This window comes from Triplophysa dalaica, chromosome 18, assembly GCF_015846415.1.
Source record: "Triplophysa dalaica isolate WHDGS20190420 chromosome 18, ASM1584641v1, whole genome shotgun sequence".
Classification (NCBI taxonomy): Eukaryota; Metazoa; Chordata; class Actinopteri; order Cypriniformes; family Nemacheilidae; genus Triplophysa; species Triplophysa dalaica.
Genome location: NC_079559.1, coordinates 11,213,627 through 11,235,700, shown reverse-complemented (window position 1 = coordinate 11,235,700; position 22,074 = coordinate 11,213,627). Strand labels below are relative to the sequence as shown.

The following is a 22,074-nucleotide window of genomic DNA, read 5'->3' as shown; positions in this document are numbered from 1 at the left end:
GTTATTTTGCAGTATATGAAGCAGAATGACCAATCACAATCCAGCATATAACTATAAAAGACTTATTATGGTTTATTTTTATGAATATTTTAAAATAGCATTTATTGTACATTTTTAGGTTAATTTTAGTACTATATGATATCCTTTTTATTTTAGTTTCTTTTTTATGTTGCTATCTAAGATGAATTTATTTAATTTTTATCCAGATATTTCTCAGAGCATTAACCCATTATTTACGTTGACTCCAGGATCGCAAAGGGCTACCAGACATCTCCAGATCTTCGTCTCACCTGGCTGCAAAACATGGCGGAGAAGCACAACACCAGGAAGTGCTACACAGAATCAGCCATGTGTTTGGTTCATGCTGCAGCCCTGGTGGCTGAATATCTCAGCATGCTGGAGGATCACAAATACCTGCCGGTGGGCAGCGTCACCTTTCAAGTGAGTAATTATTGAGAGTGGGAAATGCTCGAATCGGCTTCCTTTCCTGATATTAACAGTAGGCGTGAATCATGTCTCGACTGCTCCCCGAACCCTTCACACTCGGTACGGCGCAAATGAGAAACATATCTGACTGTGGTAAATAAATGTCTCCCCTCCCACCAGAACATCTCCCCTAACGTGCTGGAGGAGTCGGCTGTCTCAGACGACATCTTGTCTCCAGACGAGGATGGGGTTTGCTCGGGACGCTACTTCACGGAAAATGGCCTGGTTGGGCTTTTGGAACAGGCCGCTGAGTTATTCAGCAACGTGAGTCTTGCATAAAGCCAGGCTTGATATTGTTGCATTTCTATTACTGCTTCATTTTATTTTTTTATGCACCATAAGTTTATTGGGATTCTTATATTCTGTCTGCGCAAAATGTTTAAAAGATTTTTATTCAACATATATAAAAGAAAACACAAGATTTTGTTGCCCCTTCTCAATACCAAACGCAGTGCAATATTTTAATGAAGTTTAAAATATTGTGTTATGTTTTTAGTAAGACTACTTAATGTAGCTTTGTAGTTCTACTATAAAATCTGTAGTTTGTTTTTTTCTAAATCTTTGTTTTTGGACAGGGGGCCTTATTTGAAGCAGTGAACGAAGTCTACAAGATAATCATTCCTATAATGGAGGCTCACAGAGATTTCAGGAAACTCGCTTCCACACACGACAAACTCCAAAGGGCTTTTGAGAACATCATTCAGAAGGTAAAGCATACAAATGCCTCCTCCATGATTCTGCCAGACAGGAAGGAGTTGTCTAAAGCCACACAAGGATCTTGATGCATGTTCGAACCATGTGTTTATTTACTTTTCAGGGTCACAAGAGGATGTTTGGAACCTACTTCCGTGTGGGATTTTATGGCGCTAAATTTGGAGACTTGGATGAGCAGGAATTTATCTACAAAGAGCCAGGAATCACCCATTTACCTGAGATTTCACACCGGCTCGAGGTGAGACTTTTTTGCAGACTTGTGAAGTTCAGAACTGATTGCAGTTTTATAAATATTTTGAAATTGTGTTGTTATATTTTTTATTTCATGTTAATTTTAGTTAGATTTTCAGCAAATATTTTATGTTATTATTACATTTTATTATTATATTATGTTGCTATTATAAGACGAATTTACTTTAGCTGTAGTTTTGTTTATTTATTTTAAGATCATTTTAGTACTTAACTAAAGGGGTTGATTTCTGTGGCAACATTTCTAATATTTGTTTGAAAAATAATACTCGGATCACAATTTAATTTAATTTCAATACAGAGAAATTAGGGCTGTCAAGCGATTAATTGTGATTAATCGCATCCAGAATAACAGTTTGTGTTTACATAATATATGTCTCTGTACTGTACATATTTTTTTTGTATTTATAAACACAAACACACACATGTATACATATTTAGGAAATATTTACATGTATTTATTTTTATTTGCCAATCATTTAAATGACATAAACAGGAAATGTATATTCATTTTAATATTTTTCTTAAATATATGCATGTGTGTGTTTTGTAAATAAAAAAATCCAGGTACACAGACATATATTATGTAAACACCATCTTTTATAACGTGCGGATAATCCCGATTAATTGTTTGACAGATGAAATTACATTTGTTTGGCCAGGTGTACAGTATGTTTGGTCAACTTTTAGTTTGCTTATTTATCAGAATTTCTACATTGAGTGTTTTGGGAAGGAAGTTCTGGAAATGATTAAAGATTCAACACCGGTACACAGAAACAAACTGAATCCCAACAAGGTACTTCTTATCAACTACTCTGCAAATGCATACACGATTACAATCAAAACCTTTCTTCAGTATGACCTGGCCTTTAAGTGCCTCTGCAGTCAAATCTCTGTTGACTGATTCAACCAGTTTTACGTTCAATGCTTCTTCTAAATGCTGATGAATCCTTAATCAGATTGCGTTGTCTCAAACATTCAGGCATACATACAGATTACCTTCGTGGAGCCTTTCTTTGATGACTATGAGATGAAGGACCGTCTTACCAACTTTGAGAAGAACTTCAACCTTCGTCGCTTCATGTATACAACGCCATTCACGAAGAGCGGGAGACCCCGAGGAGAACTGAATGAGCAGTACAAACGGAAAACCATCCTTACCACGATGCACGCCTTCCCCTACATCAAGACGCGAATCAACGTCATTCAAAAGGAAGAGGTAATGATGATCCAAGAAAATATCCCATTAATCTGATTCATCTGTATATATAAAATGGTCTCCAAAAGGTTGTGGGTTTGAACCCACAAAGGGCGATCTATGAGGTGTCATCTTGTGCAAAACCAACTGCAAATATAAGACAAAAAATATTTGAATCTCTTTAGTTTGACCTCACACCCATCGAGGTGGCCATTGAAGACATGCAGAAGAAGACTCGAGAGCTTGCCGAAGCCACGCACCGAGAGAAGCCAGATGCCGTGATGCTGCAAATGGTTCTGCAGGGATCTGTCACAGCCACCGTTAATCAGGTCTGAACCGTGTACACAAGCACACACACAGGCAAACACACGCTTGCTTATCCAGCCACCCAGTCTCCCGCCAGCCCATTACTATCTCGCAAATTGAGGGATCTTCTAAAGGCCTCCAGTGTGGTTTTAAATCCTTTGGGTAATACAAGGACAGGTCAGGAGAGTAATGTAAGTTTTTCGGTCTTAATGGATTTATACCGAAGCACTGAGCACTATATTTATAGTAATGGCTGAGGCTACCGAGTGACAAGTTACAACACCAATCAAGTTCAAAACGCATCCAAATCCCATGGATCTGGCATGCGGTTACTTGATAAATGCCCTTTGGAGAAACAACACACGAAGAGCGCGGCAAAGCCTCGGCTGCCGGCTCCACGGTGACATCACTCGCACAAAGACTTATTCATGATCTTTCCCTTATGTGTTGACTTTACCTTGTGGCCTCCAATGCATGAAGCATTCATTTTCTCCCTCTGGAGAAAGGGGGGCCGTTTCTTTCGTCGTCTAATTCTGTGTCTCCGCAGGGTCCTTTGGAGGTGGCCCAGGTCTTCTTGAACGAAATCCCGGCAGACCCCAAGCTCTTCCGTCATCACAACAAACTGCGTTTGTGTTTCAAAGAGTTCATACTGCGGTGAGTGGCCGTTTCCAAACCATAGAGACTTATTAACCTGATATCGCTTGGTTTTCCACGCGGGAATCAAAGAACAAATGGATGTGTCCGTTTTGTCATTGTAGCTTTGTTTAAAGTATTTTATTCGAAAGTTGAAATAAGACACTTGAGGGTGTTTTCCACCAACATGGAAACAGGAAAGCTCTGACTTAATGTCACACAGCTGCGTTTGTTTTGCATAAAATCATGATGTTTAATACAAGACTCAAAACAAATTAGGATTCTGAATGCAGTGATATTTCCCAGAACGTATGCAACTTGTGTGGAAATACAACACATCGCTTTTTAAAGATGGAAAGGTAAATGATAGGTTTTGGTCTGTGCCAACAAGCACACAAATATTTAAACTCATTTAAAATGTTTATTTTTCTACAAAATCTATCCAAGCTGGCACAGTTCTTCTCCAGCCAAGTTTTCATCATTTATTGTATACAAAGACAGTATAGCCTGTGTAAAAGACCCACTTTTAATGAATACATTATTTGCGCTTATCATTACATTTAGTCATTTAGCAGACGCTTTTATCCAAAGCGACTTACATTACATTTATTTGGACTTGCTATTGTAGTAATAAAGGTCAAAAACTAACGCTCTGTCAGTAACTATTATAAAACATTTTAAATCCAATATTTGTAATACAATTATGCTGATCTTCCTGTATTGGATCTTTTATTGCTTTTTTATGAATGAATAGGAGCTTCTGATGATTTATTCATCATCCGTACCATGCTAAAGTTCTTGTGTGGCTCTTCTTGCGTGATTGCATATCTGCAGGTGTGGGGAGGCCGTGGAGAAGAACAAGCAGCTCATTACTCCCGATCAGAAGGAGTACCAGCAGGAGATGAAGAAGAACTACAACAAACTGAGAGAGAATCTCAGGCCCATGCTGGAGAGAAAAATCCCAGAGCTTTACAAACCCATCATCAAACCTCGCATTGAGAATAGGTACTTTAGCAAATGCTGTTCTTGAACTTTGACTCAATAATCAGTGAATGCGGAAAATGCTTTCGGTTTCATTTCTTTCCTAGTTTTCGATAGCTGTTAACACAGCTGCAGAATATGGCTGTTGATTTGAGTCACACCTGTTTGTTAATATGCAATCCCAAACGTTGACTTTTTTATGGTATACACGGCCATAATGACAGTCATAATGGGTTCATTTCTATTCCCTATTGTGTTTCCAACAGAGATTCCTTCAAACGGCAAAGCCTCCGTCGAACACAAGATGAAAATTCATGATGTCAAGAGAATGGTCTCTCTAGAGAATATCAAGGGAAGGATGTTGCAGCGTGCCAGGAAACAACAGCTCTGTCAGCTGATATTTAGATGACTCGAGCAAAGTTTAACGGACAGAAAATCCTGAAAATTGTTATGTTCTTTATACTGTATAAATGGAGATTTTAAATCATGCAGAACATATTTTTCATTTGTTTGTTGTTATTTTAGAACAAAAAAACCTCAGCTGGTCAGTTTTCTTTGTAGGTCTATGTTTTTTTATTCTGATTATGGTTCGAATCTTCTTTAGTATGTTACAACATTGCATTCATAGTTAAAGGGACTTGTTACATGTGACTAAAAATCAAGCTGATTTCTTTAAAAAAATGAAACCTAATCTGGACTAATATCACTAATCCATTGAAATGTCAAAAGTGTCAGTACTTAAGCAGATTTGCTCAAATGTGTTTACGAACAGCTGGATACGTGACAAGAAAGTAATCACCTCATGTTTTACATACAGCTAAATAGCATAGATCAATATTACTTAAATCCTTGGTGTTATTATGTTTATATTGTAATTGCAGAGATTTATGGAAATGTTGTATATATAGATCTATTTTATTTATAGATAATAATTCTTAGGATATTCCATCATTGCGACTAGACTTATCAAAATAAAACTGAATTAGGAATCCTTGACAAACGCCTTGCAAGAAAAAAACCCCACTTCCTGTTTGTATTTTTTGTATGATTGACTGGAAATAGCGGAAAAAACATGTTGTATTATTTCACGTGCCAAAATAGTTCCCATTGTGTCAACAATAAATGTTTCGGTAAACGGTTAATTTTATTCTTCTCCCAATAGGTTATTTGCACAAGTGTATATAAGCTTCTTCTGTTACACATGTTCCTGCTGTGAAAACTGTGATATCTGTATGTTGGCTCTGTTAACATTATCTTGTGCATAGGTCAGTACGATTTCCGCAGACCTTACTTCAGTTTGAAAGCACAAAAAAACTAAATATTTTTATCATGTCAAATAAAATGCACTTCTTAATTAAAAGTACACGCGTGTAACTGTTGTGATTGATGTATATTTCAAAATATATTTGTATCAATATAACAAGTTATTATTGCAGGATAAAGTTATATCCTGAGTGGTGTTGCTGTGCGTCAATGCATGGAGATCGCAGGTAAGTCATATGAGATCCAGCTCTACTTCCTGGTGCTCCGTGATGACGTGCATTGAACGCGACAGCGTCGGCGGCCCGCGTGATAAGTTCTGTCACAGGGAGAAACAGGTTCGTGAAACATCTCGAATGAACCTTTAGCTTATAATACTGCAATGCAAGTCGTCCTGTTTTACACTCTTTGGTCCGTAGCAGCACAGTATTTTATCATGTTTCTGTTTATAGTGTTTTAGATTATTAACACGTTACATTGTTTATGTCAAGTAGTTTTTGTTTGTGTCTTTATTTTTAGTACTAATTTATAGGACACACACACAAACACTGTCTGACACGTCAATGTAGTGGTGGTGGGTTTACGTTCCTTTAACATTTTGTCTTAAAGGGATTCACCCAAAAGTAAAAGCATCATCATTTATTCACACTCATATCATGCGAAACCTGCATTCTTTTCTTTATTCTGTAAAACACAACAGAAGATATTTCGAGAAATTTCTCGTTTGATGTCCATACAATGGAAGTCAAAGGGTTCCAGTGTTGTTCAGCTACCAGCTTTCTTCAAAATATCATCTTTTGTGTTCTGGAGAAAAAAGAAAGTGCAGTGACATGAGGGTAAATGATGAAAGAATTTTCATTTTTGGGTGAACAGCCCCTTTAAGAGCCAGAAACTCCCCAGCTTCTTATTATGAGTGAATTAAAGATGAATTTAACTCAATGCATCATTTACTTCAATTCAATAGATGTCACGCAACTATTAGCATCACTAAGTTTCTGGCCACAAAAATGTGGTGTAGTGAATCCCTGGTATTGTGACATCTTAAAATACATACACTGTACCTTAAGGATACCTACTTTTAAATGATTTCTTAAACATTTTAATTTACAGGCTATTAAATACCACAGGACAGCATGCAGACTGAATAATGAGTGGAGTTTTGCGAGTTATCTGAATGGCATTTAGTTTGTTACATTTGCTTACAATATCGTTATTAAAAGGCTTCCACCTATAGAATACCAATAGGTATGGAAGGTAATCCTCAGCCTGATCTGGACCCTAATAGAGATGATCTGCCCTTGCGGGCCAACACCAACCATATGCTTGTCCGACACTATGTGCTTGACCTGGCCGTTCACTTCCAAAGGAAGGTCATTGGTGGCAGCATTGTTTTTTTTCTGGATCCTGTTAAAAGTGAAAGAGGATCTATATCCTCCACACCAGTACAAGATGTATCTAAGTCATCATCATCCAAAAATGATGCGAAATCTCCCATCATGCCTTGCCCAAATAAATTAATAACCACCAAATATCCATCAGATTTGAGTGAAGGAACTGACATCAATAATGTCACGTGGGATGATGATAGTGACGATTTCACCTTGGTGCTGGATTGCTGTGATCTAGTGGTGTCCAGAGTGGAAGAGGTGGATGTGACCACAGTGTCTAATTTAAAGGACCTTGACAAACAGGGATTTTATGCAAATGCTGATCATCCATCTTACTGTCTGGTACGGAGGCTGGTCTCTATGCCTTCAGCTAGCTGGAGACGGCAACAAGATCTATATCTCCAGTGCAGTCGTTCCCCTGCTTTCCTACATGAAAAACCTCTACGCTTCCACATGGATCAGTGGAGTCTTCAGATCAGGAAGGAGGGCGTTTTGTCCCCTCATGCTTTCCCGTGTGCTCTTCGAATCTGGTATGAAACTAAACCCACAGGTGGTTCAGTGAGGTGGACGAAAGACCAGGATGGGAGGTATGCTAGTTTAGATATTCACATACAGCCACAAGCGGTTCCAGAGTATGATGTTGTCATCACATGGCGTGATTTTTAACCTCTAGATGCTGTGTATATACCATGGGCTCGCCGATCAACAACAGAGCCCTCTTCCCATGCCAAGAACCACCTGTTGCCATGTCAACATGGCAGGCACGTGTAAGAGCGCCGTGTGATTATACTGTTTTAATGAGCGGTGAAAATCAAGCCTTTCCTGAGCCTGCAGAGACGGGTAGAGTTAAATCATCTTTCTCAGCAGATGTTTTAGACTCTCAATATGCACAAGGCTGAAGATCTTTATTTTCTTTTGCAGGTGTTCTACAGTGGGATTATTATGTTACGATGCCAATGCCAGCTTCCACCTTTACCATAGCGGTAGGTCAGTGGCTGGAGGCTGGTGTAAAGGCTTCTAACTCTGAGGTGGTGAAAACAGAAGAACCTGATGTACCCAGGCAAGTTCTTTAAGGGATAGTTCAACCAAACATTTATTAAAAATTCTGTCCTTATTTATGTACCCTCATGTCAGTCAAAGTCTATTTATGATTCTTTCTTCTGTGGAACACAAAAGTAGATATTTTAAGAAATGTCCGTACAAGTCAATTGTGTCCAGTGTTGTTTAGTTACCATTGTTCTTCAAAATATTGTGTTCTGCAGCAGAAAGCCATGTAGGTTTGGAATGAAATTTCATTTTTGGGTGAACTTGAATCTCACTTGAATGTCAGTGTATAGTTAAGCTTTTTAAGCTATGTGTGTGTTTTTACAAAATGCTAGATACTCTCACTAAGTTATGGTAATTCAATTTTGAGCATTTAAGTAAAACACATAGTGATGTCATTTCACTATGACTATCTGTCGATCCTTGTGTTAAACTGACAGGAAACACACGCTGAGTGTCATGGCAACAGCAAAGCTGCTTTAATGCAGCCTTTCTTTCATGCAGACCTTTAGTCTAAAACTTTTGCACTATTATTTTATTTCTTAAATTGCAACTGGCATTTCCTTGAATAAAACATAAAGCAGTGTCTTTTAAATTCTGCCTTTCTCTATATTGCAGTGTTTCTCTGGACAACTCACAATCTGGACCTGCAGACCAACATCTGAGGAGTTATATATCAGAACAAAAAGGTGATGAACAATATGTTTGCTCCCACATGGATTATCCTTGTCGCTTCATGGTCAGCACTGCTAGGACACAGACAGTAATTCCTCACCGGGTATATGCCCCGGCCCATCACCTGCAGGGGGCAGAAGACAAGGTTTTACCCCTCCTGCCGCTCTGCCTGACTGCCGCACACCTCATTTTAGGTGTCCATCCATTCTCACGCCTAGATGTTCTCATTGTTCCCTCAGGATTCTCCAGCCTGGGCATGGCCAGGTAAAGATGATGCATTTCTGTGCATGAGTAAGTTTATTATTCTATAGTTGTAATTTGTAATGCCTCTTTTTGAGTTGTAAGTAGTGTTGTAGCATTTTTAAATAATGTTTATTTGTTGTACAGTTTGAACACAGTTGAAGCTTGAAGGTGAAATATTTATTTTATGCTATAACACTATGCAAAACAGCTGTAAATAGGCTATTGGCTCATTTATAAACATTGTGGCTTTAAGGCATTCCAACCAGCCTGAAAGAGCAACAATGGTTTAACAAATTTGAACACCAATTTAGACTTCCTGATACACACTTTACAAAAATGTTTTATTTGTTAACATAAGTAATGCATTAACTAGCTTCAACGAACAATGAGCAATAGAGTTAATGCAACATATACTGTATTGATCACTGTTTATGTTAGTTAATGTCACCTACAAATATTCAAGTTAGTTTATGATGCATCAACTAATGTCAACATTTTTATTGTTCGATTTTAAAAAATGTATTGGTAAATGCTGAAATTAACATGAACTAAGATGAATAAATTCTGTAGAGATATGGTTCATTGTTAGTTCATGTTAGTTAGCCAATGCATTAACTAATGTTAAAGGTGCAGTTTGTAAGAATTTTGCAGTAAAATATCCAAAAGCCACTAGGCCAATGTTATATATTTTGTTCAACTGAGTACTTACAATATCTCAAATGTTTCCAACTGCTTTTAAATCCTGAGAAAATCGCAATTCTAAACAGTTGTCCAGGGCCGTTTAGTCTCCTGTCAATGGCGTCATATCCAAGTTACGCTTTGTTACCGCCTTTACTGACGTAGCAAGCGCGTGACACTGTTGTAGACAGATGCGGAAGTAGTTTGTGCCGTCGGTCACTCAAGCATTTTTGCAAATGATGTGGGTACGTTCAAAAATAACTTTTACTATGACTGATTTGAACACTTCAAACTGCGCAGTGTTATCACACCATCGTCAAACGCAACATTTATAAAACTTTATTACTTTACCTCTTCCGCTAACATGATTTCTCTTTCCTGTCTGATTGATGTATCAGCGGTACCATCAGCAGTGGGGTTGAAGACCTGCTTCTACACAGAGGCATCAAGCTACGCGTTTGTTGTTGTTTTGATCGTGCGCCCTCTTGCGGTGATTTCTACAAACTGTACCTTTAACAAATACAACCTTATTGTAAAGTGTTACCTATGTTTGTGATATAGAAAACAGAGATAAAAAAGTTACCACAACTTTAAACATTTGTTGTACCAACTCCATGCAAATTTATTTTAAATTCCCAAATACTTTCATACAGTGCCTTATGACCTCAGTTGCTAGCACCCTGCTAATCTACAGGTAAACTGGACTCAAATCCACCAGTAAAGTGCACACGCTTGCTTTGTAACCTACAGTAAGCATCATGTCAGTTTAAAGTGTCTGCCTTATATCCATATGCAGTATTTCAGAAACTCATCATCAGTACTGCAAGCTACAGTATTTGGGGGATTCAAATAAGGACTCTATAGATATTAAGCCATGTTTTGGCAGCTATTCCCATTTGATCGCCATTTGGATTCCATGAGGATGCCACAGTGTTTATGAATTGGCTGATTTAAATGGTGTTCTTGGCCAACCGTACTGTTTGTTTAATAGTCTGTGTGGCTTGAGGTGGTGATAACCTGTTGGATCTTTTTAAATGGCTGCTTGATGAGTACAGTAACTCCTTAAGTTTGTCGGAAGGCAACCGCTTCGGAAATATTCCTGTGAAATGTTTGCGCAGCAACTTTAGTTTGTGTTTACTGTTTACAGTATACCGAATTTCATTTTCTGTCAGGCTTGACTGGGATTTGATACGGAATATCAGGAATATTACGGAACATCAGTCAGTTTTAGTGAAACTGCCCTTTAGATTTAAGTAAATTTGCTCTTTGGGCAGTCAGGTGTTTCTGTATTTCCAGTATATTCTACAGGATATGAGGTCATCACATGGTTCACTGACCAAGGTGGAATCATCTATTCACCAGATGAAAATGTCAAGTTCTAACTAGCGCTGGAGATGCATGCCAACATCGGTCACTCGTTGTTTTTCTTTTCCTCCCTTTCTGCTCGAGTTAATGTGAAGCACAGGAGTCAAGACTACAGTTATTTTTTTAGTTGATTTCTGCAGAATATTGACTAATTTTAGTGGCCTCACCAATTTATCACAGCCCTCCCTACAAGATCTGCCAATTGATGACAGAAATGTGTGCGTGTGTGGGAGAAACAGATACTTGTGCCCCCGTATGGCTCACAGCATTCGACAGCCACCCGCCCCTTCTCTGGGGAATTGTATAATCCATCGGGTCTTTATTGAAGTGCCTCTGATCCGAATCAGACCAAAAAGAGTGATCAACAAAGTACTTTTGGGGCCGAGGGAAGGGGCACTTTGAGATGCCGATCCCCAAGGATGTGGGAGAGGATGTGTGGATTATTCCCAGCAACAAAAGCCATTCGCTCCTGGAAACACTTCAGAGACGGGAGTTGTTTAATCTAAAAATTGGGAAGTATGTGGGCCCAAATCCTTGGGGCCTGGCCAATATCTGCTTTTTATATCATGCTTGTTCATTTGCAGCTGGGGCTTGGGACGTGGCAGTGGTGATGGTGGTTGCTCTCTGGAGGCCAGGAAGTAAAGATTATGAAGTCAAGAAAGGGCAGGCCTGATAGTGTTTGCTTTGCTTCCTCCCAAATACCCGCATGACTCCTGTCCCAAAGCACAGAGCTTCATTTCCACAGGGACGTTATTCTTGGCTCAAATCCTGCTTCGGGTTGAAACGAATCTGATTTGTGAATCATGAAATGACAGTCTTCTTGAACCTTCAGGAAATATTTCTCTGAAGAATGTCATCAGCATTCCATCCTGTGTATTGCTGACTGATCACGTAGGGAAGGTCTAGACTGAGGCGGCTAAGAAATGACGTTTGCGGTGATACTTGTATCTTCAGATCTTAGGCACGTCGTGCGCCATATTCGCCGGAGACGCACAGGAAGGGCACAGCACTTTCCTAGGCCTTGAATGCAGTCGATTTCTGTCCCTTAACACCTCTTTTACACCACAGCAGGACATTGTTGGAATACTTGTGCCAGATGTGCAAATATGGGCATTGCCTGTTTTCCAGAGACTGAAGGCTTTCACAGCTCTGAGATTTTTGTTTTATTCCCACGCTATGTCAGTGACGTATAACGTTCACAAAGACAGTAGGTGGGTAATAGCTTTAACTAATGATGTCTTTTATGTAGATATCAAAGTTTGTATTGTTAGAACTGACAAAGCACCGATTAAGTCATCGCTGGCTTGTTTGATGTATGGTAAAAAACATACAGACAGTCGTTTCTATAGACAAGGTTGATTCCAGTCAAAGTTTTGTACTCTTTGGGGCATTTCACATGTTGCATCTAAACTGTTCGGAAAACGCGAGCCGCACTGCTTTCTCACGCGCTCCACGTGCAGCATTCTGAAAAGTTGTACCATTTTCATCTCCATGCGGCACCAATGTGCCTAGAAAAACGCGTCGCACCACATGCACATCGCGATCGAGTCGCCTCCTATTTGCGTGTCTACATTTATCATAACAAACCCTCATGTCAAAACCTGCAAATGACTTCTTCTTATGTAAAATGAAGATCTTCTGAGAAATGTCTCTGTGGTTTTGATCCCCAGAACTCATTTTGAACACACTCTGTGTACTTTTGAACATCACAGTATATAAATAGCTCATTTGGGTCCATTACGTTGCAATTACTCCACTGTTTAGACTAGTATTTGACCTTATATAGCCTGTTAGCTCCGTGTAAACTCTGAAAGAGAGAGTCTGGAACGACACAAGAAGCTAGAATGAGTAAGGAGAAATATGCACAAAACTAGCATAGCGTGAAATTCTCGCTTACCCTTCACAGTTTGGGTGAACATGAACTGTCATCCATTATGATTGAGTTATGTGCTCCATCTGGATTACCTCCTTTGAGCAGTAGTGAGGGAATAAATGCGTTTACTAGTTAACTTTATTTGTCAGGTAAGAGCAGGTTGCTAAATTACGCCCCACATCCTTTGAGACCTTGGGGGCAGCTACTCTTCATATTTCACTTTTTTATGGCGTGTCAGCAAATGCACATCGCCAGTAAAAAAGAAATTTGTGCTCATTTGCCCGAGGTGCTCTGTTAGCTGTTTGTGAGCTGTTGAACGTTTTTAACCCCCAAAAGAATGACGAAGGTTAAACAGAAGTCTAAACATTTCACAAGGTTTTAGCGAACGCATTCTCAAACAGAGTGCGGCGAATCTCCTTTAAAGTTATTTAGGTATTCAAATCAGCGACGATTATGTAAACACTTCAAAGATTAACAATATACAATTTTCTCCTTCAAAATGCGCACCACCCACACCGAGGATTTGGGATTTGAGACGTTTAAAGGAAAATGAATCATCTTTCTTCTGACTCACCAGTTATAGTACTGCGCCTTGAAATAAATTATTGGATTTTTGAGTTGTTAATAATGTAGGTATAATGTGGACCGAGGGTAATGAAAAAGCAAAAACAGTATTTAAATGTACGCTCGCATTTTAATATCTGCTTTTCATAAGAGTTTGCAGCCCGGGAAATGCCCTCATTAAAATCAGTCTGAATCTGCCTTTGGTTGTTGAAAATGGTTTGGGTCTGTTCAAATGTTATATGTTTTTCATACCAAGAGGGATTGTCTGATTAGTCAGTCTGATTGGACGACACTCGAGCATTCCCAAACAATGAACAGCATCGCTTCTCTCAGGTTCACAAAAAGCATTGCAAATGGATATCTTAAAGGGATAGTTCACCCAAAAATGAAAATTCTGTAATCATTTGAAATCTGTATGACTTTCTGCCTTATGCAAAACACAAAAGTAGATATTTTGAAGAATGTTGGTTACCGAACAACGACGGAATCCATTGGCTTGCAATGGTTTTGTGTCTAGACAATGGAAGTAAATGGGTTCCGCCATTGTTTGTTCTCTTTAAGTTTGTGAGGTTTTCTTGTGGTATTTCAGGGCGTTTGGTTTAAGATTTTTCTGCGAAATTGAATCCACTAGATTCATTTCTGATAGTTTTTTATTGACCGGCATATGTGCTTTATATAGCTTCCACAATTCGAATCCCACCATTTTAGTATAAAAAATGTTTCGGTTCAAATGAAGAAAGTAGGTCCTATTCATCTGATAATTCCATGTGGTATCATTTTCATATCCAACTAAACTATTTCTTTACCTTTGTGTGTTACGTTGACTAGCAGCACATTTGTTTGCTTACAAGCTTCCTGCAGCCGTAAAAAATGACCATATTTGGAAAAGTAAAGCGTAGTCCCATGGGTGAGAAGTGTAATGTGGGCGAAGGATGTGAAGCGTTCGGAATGTGCTGGACTAGTCAGGGAACTAGGGAGGTTGAGATAACAGCACTTAAATAGCCCTTTCTCTCGCTCGTTCTTCTCTCTCTCTTTACTTTCTCTTTTCTGTCTTCTCTGATTGCTGAGTAACCTAAGAAGTGTGTGACAGTGTGTGTTTTTTCAGACCGGGAGTCTCTGGCACGAAAGACAGCTGTTAATCAAATTGTCAAGGATGAGGTGGTTTTTTCTCTTTGTCCACAGAGAGGGTTTTCTGTCCCGCTTTGCGCCGCGTGCACACAAAAGCCTCAGCGAATGAAAGAATTCAAAGCACGCCTGCACCTGGCAGGCAAGTGCAGTTAAAAGAAGTTCAGTTATCGGTAAATAAGATATCTTCTGAACTTACACTATACTGCAGGTAACTTCCTTAAGCAGGAAGATACTTATGTTACACTATAATGTACTTCTGTTCCTCAAATGATGCATTCTGCTTTTTATTTAAATATTTATTTATTTGCAAATATACAGTAATTTAAGACCTCTGTCTACATCATTTTGGAAGAAATATGGCACTTTAAGCAAATAAGTAGAAGTTAGGGGTATTTTGATTCACGGTATGAGCCGTAATTTCACCATAACAACATATATCACAAAACAGTTATGTCCACGCCACTGATGTCGCACCTTTTTTATAAAGAATAAGATCGTTCTCCAGCATTTGTCTTTATGATCTGTGTGTTTATCTTCATGTTTCTTATTTTACTCCATCTCATGTGAGTTAGCAACGGCCACATATTTACATGTTTGTAACCAAACAGTTCTTGGACCCCATTGACTACCATATTAAGAAAAATGACCCTGATAGTCAAAAGTGCCCCAGAACTGTTTGCTGTCCTGAATTCTTCGAAATATCTTCTTTTGTGTTCAATCGAACAAAGAAATACGAAGTACATTTTCCTATACGGTATACGTTGTATATATGTTTGGTTCCAAGCATTCTTCCAAATATCTTTCTCTGTGTTCATCAGAAGACATTCATACAGGTTTGGAACAATCTGAGGGTGAGCAAATGATGACAGAACTTGTATTTTTGGGTGAACTGTCCCTTTAATCTGTTTCTTTTTACAGAATTTTTTACATGTTGCACTGTATGACATTAAAATAAAAATATTCAAGTAGAAAGCCCTAAATCTAAAGCTCCTCTATGAATTGTTGTAGTATGTTGGAGCATCGTGGTTTTTCTAGTTCAAGATTGTTGAAAAATTATTAAATGTGTTGTATTCCACATAACACACAGTAATCCAATGCAGAGGTAATGACTAGCCCTTCACAGTTTGCATTATAATAAAGAATTCATTTATTTTTGCTCCGTCATTTAGATTGTGTGAATGGGATACAGGTGCATGTCATTTTGCTCATTGCCTAATACAACAAGAGGACTTTTGTCGTTACTCATTGATTTGTTTTGTTTTGCCGCCGATCATTTGTGACTTGAATGCATGATTTCTTGTACTATACAATGCAGAAGTGGAGATGGTGGTCTAGTGGGTTAAACCACTGAACTGGTAAATCAAAAGGGTTCGATCCCAGCAGCCACCACCAGTTTGTCCTTGAGCAACACACTTTACTCCATGTTGCTCCAGGGGGATTGTCCCTGTAATAAGTGCACTGTAAGTCGCTTTGGATAAAAGCGTCTGCCAAATGACTAAATGTAAATGTACAACAGGCAGCATGTGTGTGTCAAATCTCTTGCCCTTCAAACACTTTAAATGTAAATAGGCAGTGTCCGATTTAGACTTTAAGTTGTTGTTGTTATTATTACTACATTCCTGTCTTGTTATCAGGGGCCTTTACTTCCTTGCTTTATTAGTATTTCTAGAGGTCCGACCTGAGTTGTACTGTTTAACCACTTCGCCTTTGTTAACGGGCATTATGCAGTTTAGACACAGTGTAAACACATCCTGTCTCAAATCAAACTCATTTACTTTACAACCACCGGAGAGACAACAAATAGATATTGCTTTGAGGAACAGAATCGGAGTCTAAATGAATCAAATCCGAGAGAGTTTATTTGACCCTGGGGTTGATTTAAGGCAGCAGGAGTGGCAGTAGAAACTGGTAAACTGGAGCAAAACGTTAAGAACCATTACCCAGCATCCCCGGCGGAGCATCTACCCTCAAAAATCTGTAATGGACGAGGCCATTCAAACACAGGGCAGATGTCCCTGCAATGTGTACACTGTGAATCATTCTAATACACCGTAATAGTGTCTGCCATTGCGTTTTATCTGATTCTCCGAGCCAAAAAAGCCACCCTCCCTCGCCAGACCTCCGACCAGACACAAATATAAGAAATCCAAGCATAGAGAAACATTAGAAGTGTGTCGCAGACGATGAGATGGTGTTATTGCTACATTTGAGCTAATCGTTCTTCCTTCCTGGCGTCCTGTGAGAAATACGTTAAGCAGATTAGTTGCAGAAGGCTGACACGGTGAACAGCCAGACTTCGTAGGAGTTAAATTGATATTAAATTGGTATATTTTATCAAACTGTGGTGGTGTACCAAATGGCCGTACTTGTATATGATGGAAAGAGATTTTAAAGTCAACATAATAGGGCTTTGTAAACGATATTTTACTTACAAATCGAGAAAAACTTTTTTTAGTGTGCAATAACATGATTTATAATGCACAATAGGATTAAGCCTTTCTTAAAGGGACAGTTCACCCAAAAATGTAACATTTTTGTGATTTATTCACCCTCATGACGTTAAAAACCTGCTTATGACTCTTTCCTTGTAACACAAAATAATATATTTTGAGAAATGTCTTAGTGGTTTTGTGTCCATACAATGGAAGTCAAGGAGTGGTTTTATTTGGTTACCAACATTCTTCAAAATATCTTGCAGAAATAAAGAAATAATCTCACACAGATTTGTTATGACATGAGGGTGAGTACATGATGAAAGAATTTCTTAAATTCTCACTTAAAAAGCAATGAACAGTAAAAAAGTATATTGTGGTCAATTTTATTGTTGATTTAAGGCTTTATAAAAGATAAAATATAAAGCACTGTGTCTAACATTCCACACATTCTACGAATCCTCATTCTTGACTAGTGGCCTCACACATAGAATAGTTCTGAAGGATTAAGGGAAGATCACATAATGGGCCCTCGCATACTGTAAGCCTTATGCCATACATAAACATCTGCCGCTGCCTCTCACTCCGGATAGCCTTTCTGGCACCGATGAGCGCCTCCGGCTCTGTTTACGCACGCTCTTCGGCAAGCGTCTGAAGCGCTAATGCGGAGCAATCAAGTTAAAACACTGCCAGAAGACACTAGACGATAAACATCGCCAGCGATGCTGCAGCAGAGATCCATTCGCCATGTTTCCCACTTAGCAGGCAGTGCATAGACATATGGATCCCATTGTTCTGGTGATCTGTAGCAGGCTTTATTGATAAAATCCAGTTTCAAGACTGCTTTCTGAATCCCACTTGTCTCACCGCAGCAGCCTCTGTTTGCGGGTATTTATTCTCAGGATTTCTTGTTTGACACATGTGACTTGCCCTAAAAAGGACTGGCATGCTAAGAGAGCCCCGCCGGGTCTGCAGAAAGAATCACACCTCATTTTGCAGCCCCTCAAGAGTAATCTGCTGTCTAGACGGGAATACCACACATTTAAAGTCTGAGCAGTTGTAGATCTGTTTCATTCTGAAAGGTTCGACTAGGTTTTTATGCCTAATAAGCTCATGCAGTCAGATTGAGGAGAATGGAAAGACACAAAGAGTTGTGAACAATTGTAACATATATATGAATGTCCATCCTTAAAACAATAAGGGTTAAATGAGGTTAAGCGTATCACCGACCCAAATCTTGTTTCTTGAACTTTTGGCAAGTCTTCTTTTACGAGAACAGGTCGTATTTTCACAGGAAGGATATGGTGCAGTTATGAGCTCCTGCACACATTCACTCACCAAGCAGACAAAAAACAGGGCAGCTGTTTAGGAAACACAACATGTGCAGCAGTCATCTCTTACATCATCTCATTTGCATGTATGACCACTTCTGACCTCTGCTAGTGGCTGTGTTTTTTAGCGTGGTCAATGAACAGATTAGACTGATTTTATTTTTAAAAAGAAATTCATTTTTTGGGGGAATATAGGATGGTAGCCATTGTATTAGGTTTGAGACGGACACTCTTTAAGTATGATGGTCTCGATAAGTAATGGCAACACGTTTTTTCCATTACTTTATAGTGTTATTTTCAAAACTTCCTTTCTTTCTTCAGCAGAACACAAAGAAGATATTTTGAAGAATGTCACTAGTCGGTACCCATTGACTTGCATTGGTTTTGTGTCCAGACGCTAGAAGTGAACGGGCCACCGTCATTGTTCAGTTAACTTTCTTCAAAATATCTTCTTTTGTGTTCTTTGGAATAAAAGCAACCTACACAGGTTTGAAATGACAAGAGGTTGAGTAAATAATAAAATAATTTTCACTTTTGGGTTACTATTTGAACTATTTTTATTTTATACTGAATGGTGCTTGATTAGTCAGTTTAATATAATTTATATTCAAAAGTTGTAGAGCCGATTTGATTTAACTTAAAAATCGAATGCAGCTTTTGAACAATATGTTTTAAGTTTAGATTTTTTTACAGTTCACATTATAGAATTACACCGGGTGCAGTAATTAAATTGAGGCAAGGGAAATTATTTGTTCCCATCAAGTTTTCCTGCTCCGTAAAACTGGAATTCCTCTCTGGAATTGTCATGTTTGAAATCTGACCCATTACATTCCACTTTTGTGTTTCCTCAGGTAATTACAGGGCAGGTGGTGATATCCTGTTTTTGGATGAAAGAACATTATTATTCTGTCTTTCAAAGTATCTTTCAAGAATTATTGCAGTAATGATGTACACTATTCGTCATTGCTCGGGTGCGACATCTGATTGATCGCTTCTTTCATCCACGTGGTGAAGTTCATCCCTCCTTCAAAAGAATGTTGAAGACAATTAAGAGTTTAGATATCGCACGACTATACTGAAGAATTTATGTTGAACAAAATCACACACTTCTACTTTAAAGCATCCATTTAAAGTTTTCTAAAGTTGAGCTTTAAAATGTAAAGATAGGATTACAATACACAATTTGTTTAATACGTTTTTAATATGTATTAAATCGAATCACTTTGAAATGATAGTTTTGCAGGTAATGAACTTTTTTAAGACATGATGAGAATAGCATTTTTTGGTATGCTGTTGACAAAATGTAGGGAGTCCCGACTGCTGCTTCGGACCACATACAGGGTTGCCAAGTCCTTGTTTTTTCTGTGTAAATGGGTTACTTTTATACTTTTGCTGCAGGTTGTTTTGAGAACATTGAAAATATGTCGTACATTAATAGTCATTGTTATTTATTAAACAGAAAGAGTTACTACTGTACAATGATTTTCAAGAAAAAACTGTGCATAATGCATAAAATTAACTGTTAAATTAATATTTTTGCATCGTTCCTTCCCTGTGAAACGTTCCATTGAATGACAACAGCCTTAGCTGTTAAAAAAACTGTAGAAAGTAAGATAAGCTTCTTTATAGGCAAATATTGAGTTTTGGTATTTGGCAACCTTAGCACACTGTTACCAGAATGAACATTCTGGAGAACGCTGCTGCACATCTGTAGTACATAAAGAAATACTTTTACACATCTCTGTATCACGATTGGGCCTTTGTCTCTCATCTCTTTCCAGAGACTGGCCATTTGTATTAAGCTAGTCCCTTAGCTCAACCTATGAAAGTATTTGGGCACACAAACCTCTGCTAAAATAACATATCGATGACTTGAGGGAACCATAACAGTGTGAATGAAAGGCATGCCTGCCGCCTTCAAGTCAAGGCCAACCTTTTTTATTGCTTTCCTGCTGGTTGCTGTGGTCATTGTGTAAAGAAAGCAACGGTGGGGCAAAAGAACCTTTTTAAAGAACCGAGGCAATGCTGGATGAAAAGGTAAAAAAGGCATTCATAAAACTTTCAGATTATTTTATCACCACCGTAGAGGTTCGTTTTTGTGAAACTGCTCCCGGCTATCTTCAATGGTGTGTGTCACATTCGAAATCTATTATGCGGCCGAGCCGAAGCCAGACGGCAGAAATGAAATGGGTTTGTTTTTCCTGACATGTCAGAACTTTGTTCGGAACATGGTCTTGATAACAGCCTTATTTGCAGTGTGGAAAAGACAAGGCTATCCGGTTGAAAAGGTCACTCAAGGTAGTTCTGAGAGAGGAGGCAAACAATCCTATATTTCATCTGGTTTTATGTGCAATCCTGAGGTCATGTTTTTTTTTTGAATCGCTAGAATAAAGAAACTTATCTTACTCTCGACCGTCTTTTTACAGCTAAGGCTGTTGTCATTCAATGGAACGTTTCACAGTGAAGCAACGATATTACCAGGTTTATACATCTTGCAATTTGCTGCTATAAGCAAATGCAGCGGGATTGTTTGGTGAAGGGTGCGGCACGAGTGGCGACTCTAAAATCTACTGGCAGTGAACAGGCATCATTTTGACAAGAGCTCCACCTCTTTAACGACAGTCTGGCTACGAGAGAGAAAATCCCATACTTTGATGTTTTTTCAGGGTGGTTGAGTTTTATAACATGTTATAACTAGATCAGAGCTGAAGTCTGGGCTCTAAGCTCGGAGTACCCGCAGTAACATAATAACTGATGATTTGTTAGTGGACCAAATAAAGCCATGACGTCCGATCTATTTATTTTTCTAGACTGCAAATCTTGTTTTCTTTCAAAATGCTGAAATGAATCAGTCTGCTGTGATGGCCTACTTCTGTTGCTCTGTGCATTTGTTTTCCAGTCCTCATATCGTGTTCCTGTCTCAGAGCGTGTTAAAGGGTGAGAGGAACCTCTGCGGGGCAAGACTGTGCCATGAGATCGCCCACTCATGGTTTGGGCTGGCTATAGGAGCACAGGATTGGACAGAGGAATGGATCAGCGAGGGTTTCGCAACATATTTAGAAGATATGCTCTGGGCCCAGGTTCAGCAGGTAACTGGCTTATTGGCATATGGTGGCCAGACGACCCGATTTTGTGTATGGCTCATCACAGAGGATGGTCACTTTTGTCACACAAAAGACAAACATCTCATAATCTAAAGATTATACGTTTTTGCTACATTTCCCATTCATGAAGTTCTAATGTAAGTCAAAGCCTTCAGAGGATTAGGATTAAATTGAATGTATCTGCCATCAACTATACTAATGTACATCCCATGAAAATGTTATGTATTTACATTTATGCATTTGGAAGACGCCTTTATCCAAAGACTTACATTGCATGATACTATACATTTGTTTCTCAGGACGTGCAATCCCTAGGATTGAACCGATGAATTGGCATTGCTAGCGCTGTGCTCCAACCACTGATATACAGCAATTATCAATAAATAAATAAAAAGGGTTGAGTACTATTCATTCTATACACT

At 38.7% G+C, this 22,074-nt stretch overlaps 2 protein-coding genes across 5 annotated transcripts in view; both read left to right on the top strand.

Moving 5' to 3' along the window:
* dock8 (dedicator of cytokinesis 8) overlaps positions 1 to 5,930 on the top strand; it is a 38,619-nt gene extending 32,689 nt beyond the window's left edge. For both annotated transcript variants that reach the window (XM_056772548.1, XM_056772549.1), the window contains 10 exons: positions 249 to 441; positions 607 to 750; positions 1,062 to 1,193; positions 1,304 to 1,438; positions 2,156 to 2,245; positions 2,432 to 2,668; positions 2,833 to 2,976; positions 3,501 to 3,607; positions 4,421 to 4,591; positions 4,834 to 5,930. In XM_056772548.1, coding sequence (XP_056628526.1) covers positions 249 to 441; positions 607 to 750; positions 1,062 to 1,193; positions 1,304 to 1,438; positions 2,156 to 2,245; positions 2,432 to 2,668; positions 2,833 to 2,976; positions 3,501 to 3,607; positions 4,421 to 4,591; positions 4,834 to 4,885 — 1,405 coding nt within the window. In that variant the 3' untranslated portion in view covers positions 4,886 to 5,930. The remainder of the gene's footprint in view (positions 1 to 248; positions 442 to 606; positions 751 to 1,061; positions 1,194 to 1,303; positions 1,439 to 2,155; positions 2,246 to 2,431; positions 2,669 to 2,832; positions 2,977 to 3,500; positions 3,608 to 4,420; positions 4,592 to 4,833) is intronic.
* Positions 5,931 to 6,123: 193 nt separating this feature from the next.
* The window catches only part of aopep (aminopeptidase O (putative)), a 66,773-nt gene continuing 50,822 nt past the window's right edge, over positions 6,124 to 22,074 (top strand). Inside the window, exons 1-6 of one of the 3 annotated variants that reach the window (XM_056772740.1) lie at positions 6,124 to 6,165; positions 6,938 to 7,802; positions 7,889 to 8,055; positions 8,137 to 8,275; positions 8,878 to 9,198; positions 21,448 to 21,637. In XM_056772740.1, the coding sequence (XP_056628718.1) occupies positions 7,075 to 7,802; positions 7,889 to 8,055; positions 8,137 to 8,275; positions 8,878 to 9,198; positions 21,448 to 21,637 (1,545 nt within the window). In that variant the 5' untranslated portion in view covers positions 6,124 to 6,165; positions 6,938 to 7,074. Of the gene's footprint in view, positions 6,166 to 6,937; positions 7,803 to 7,888; positions 8,056 to 8,136; positions 8,276 to 8,877; positions 9,199 to 21,447; positions 21,638 to 22,074 lie in introns of those variants that run through there. The other 2 variants (XM_056772742.1, XM_056772741.1) reach the window with 2 other exon arrangements.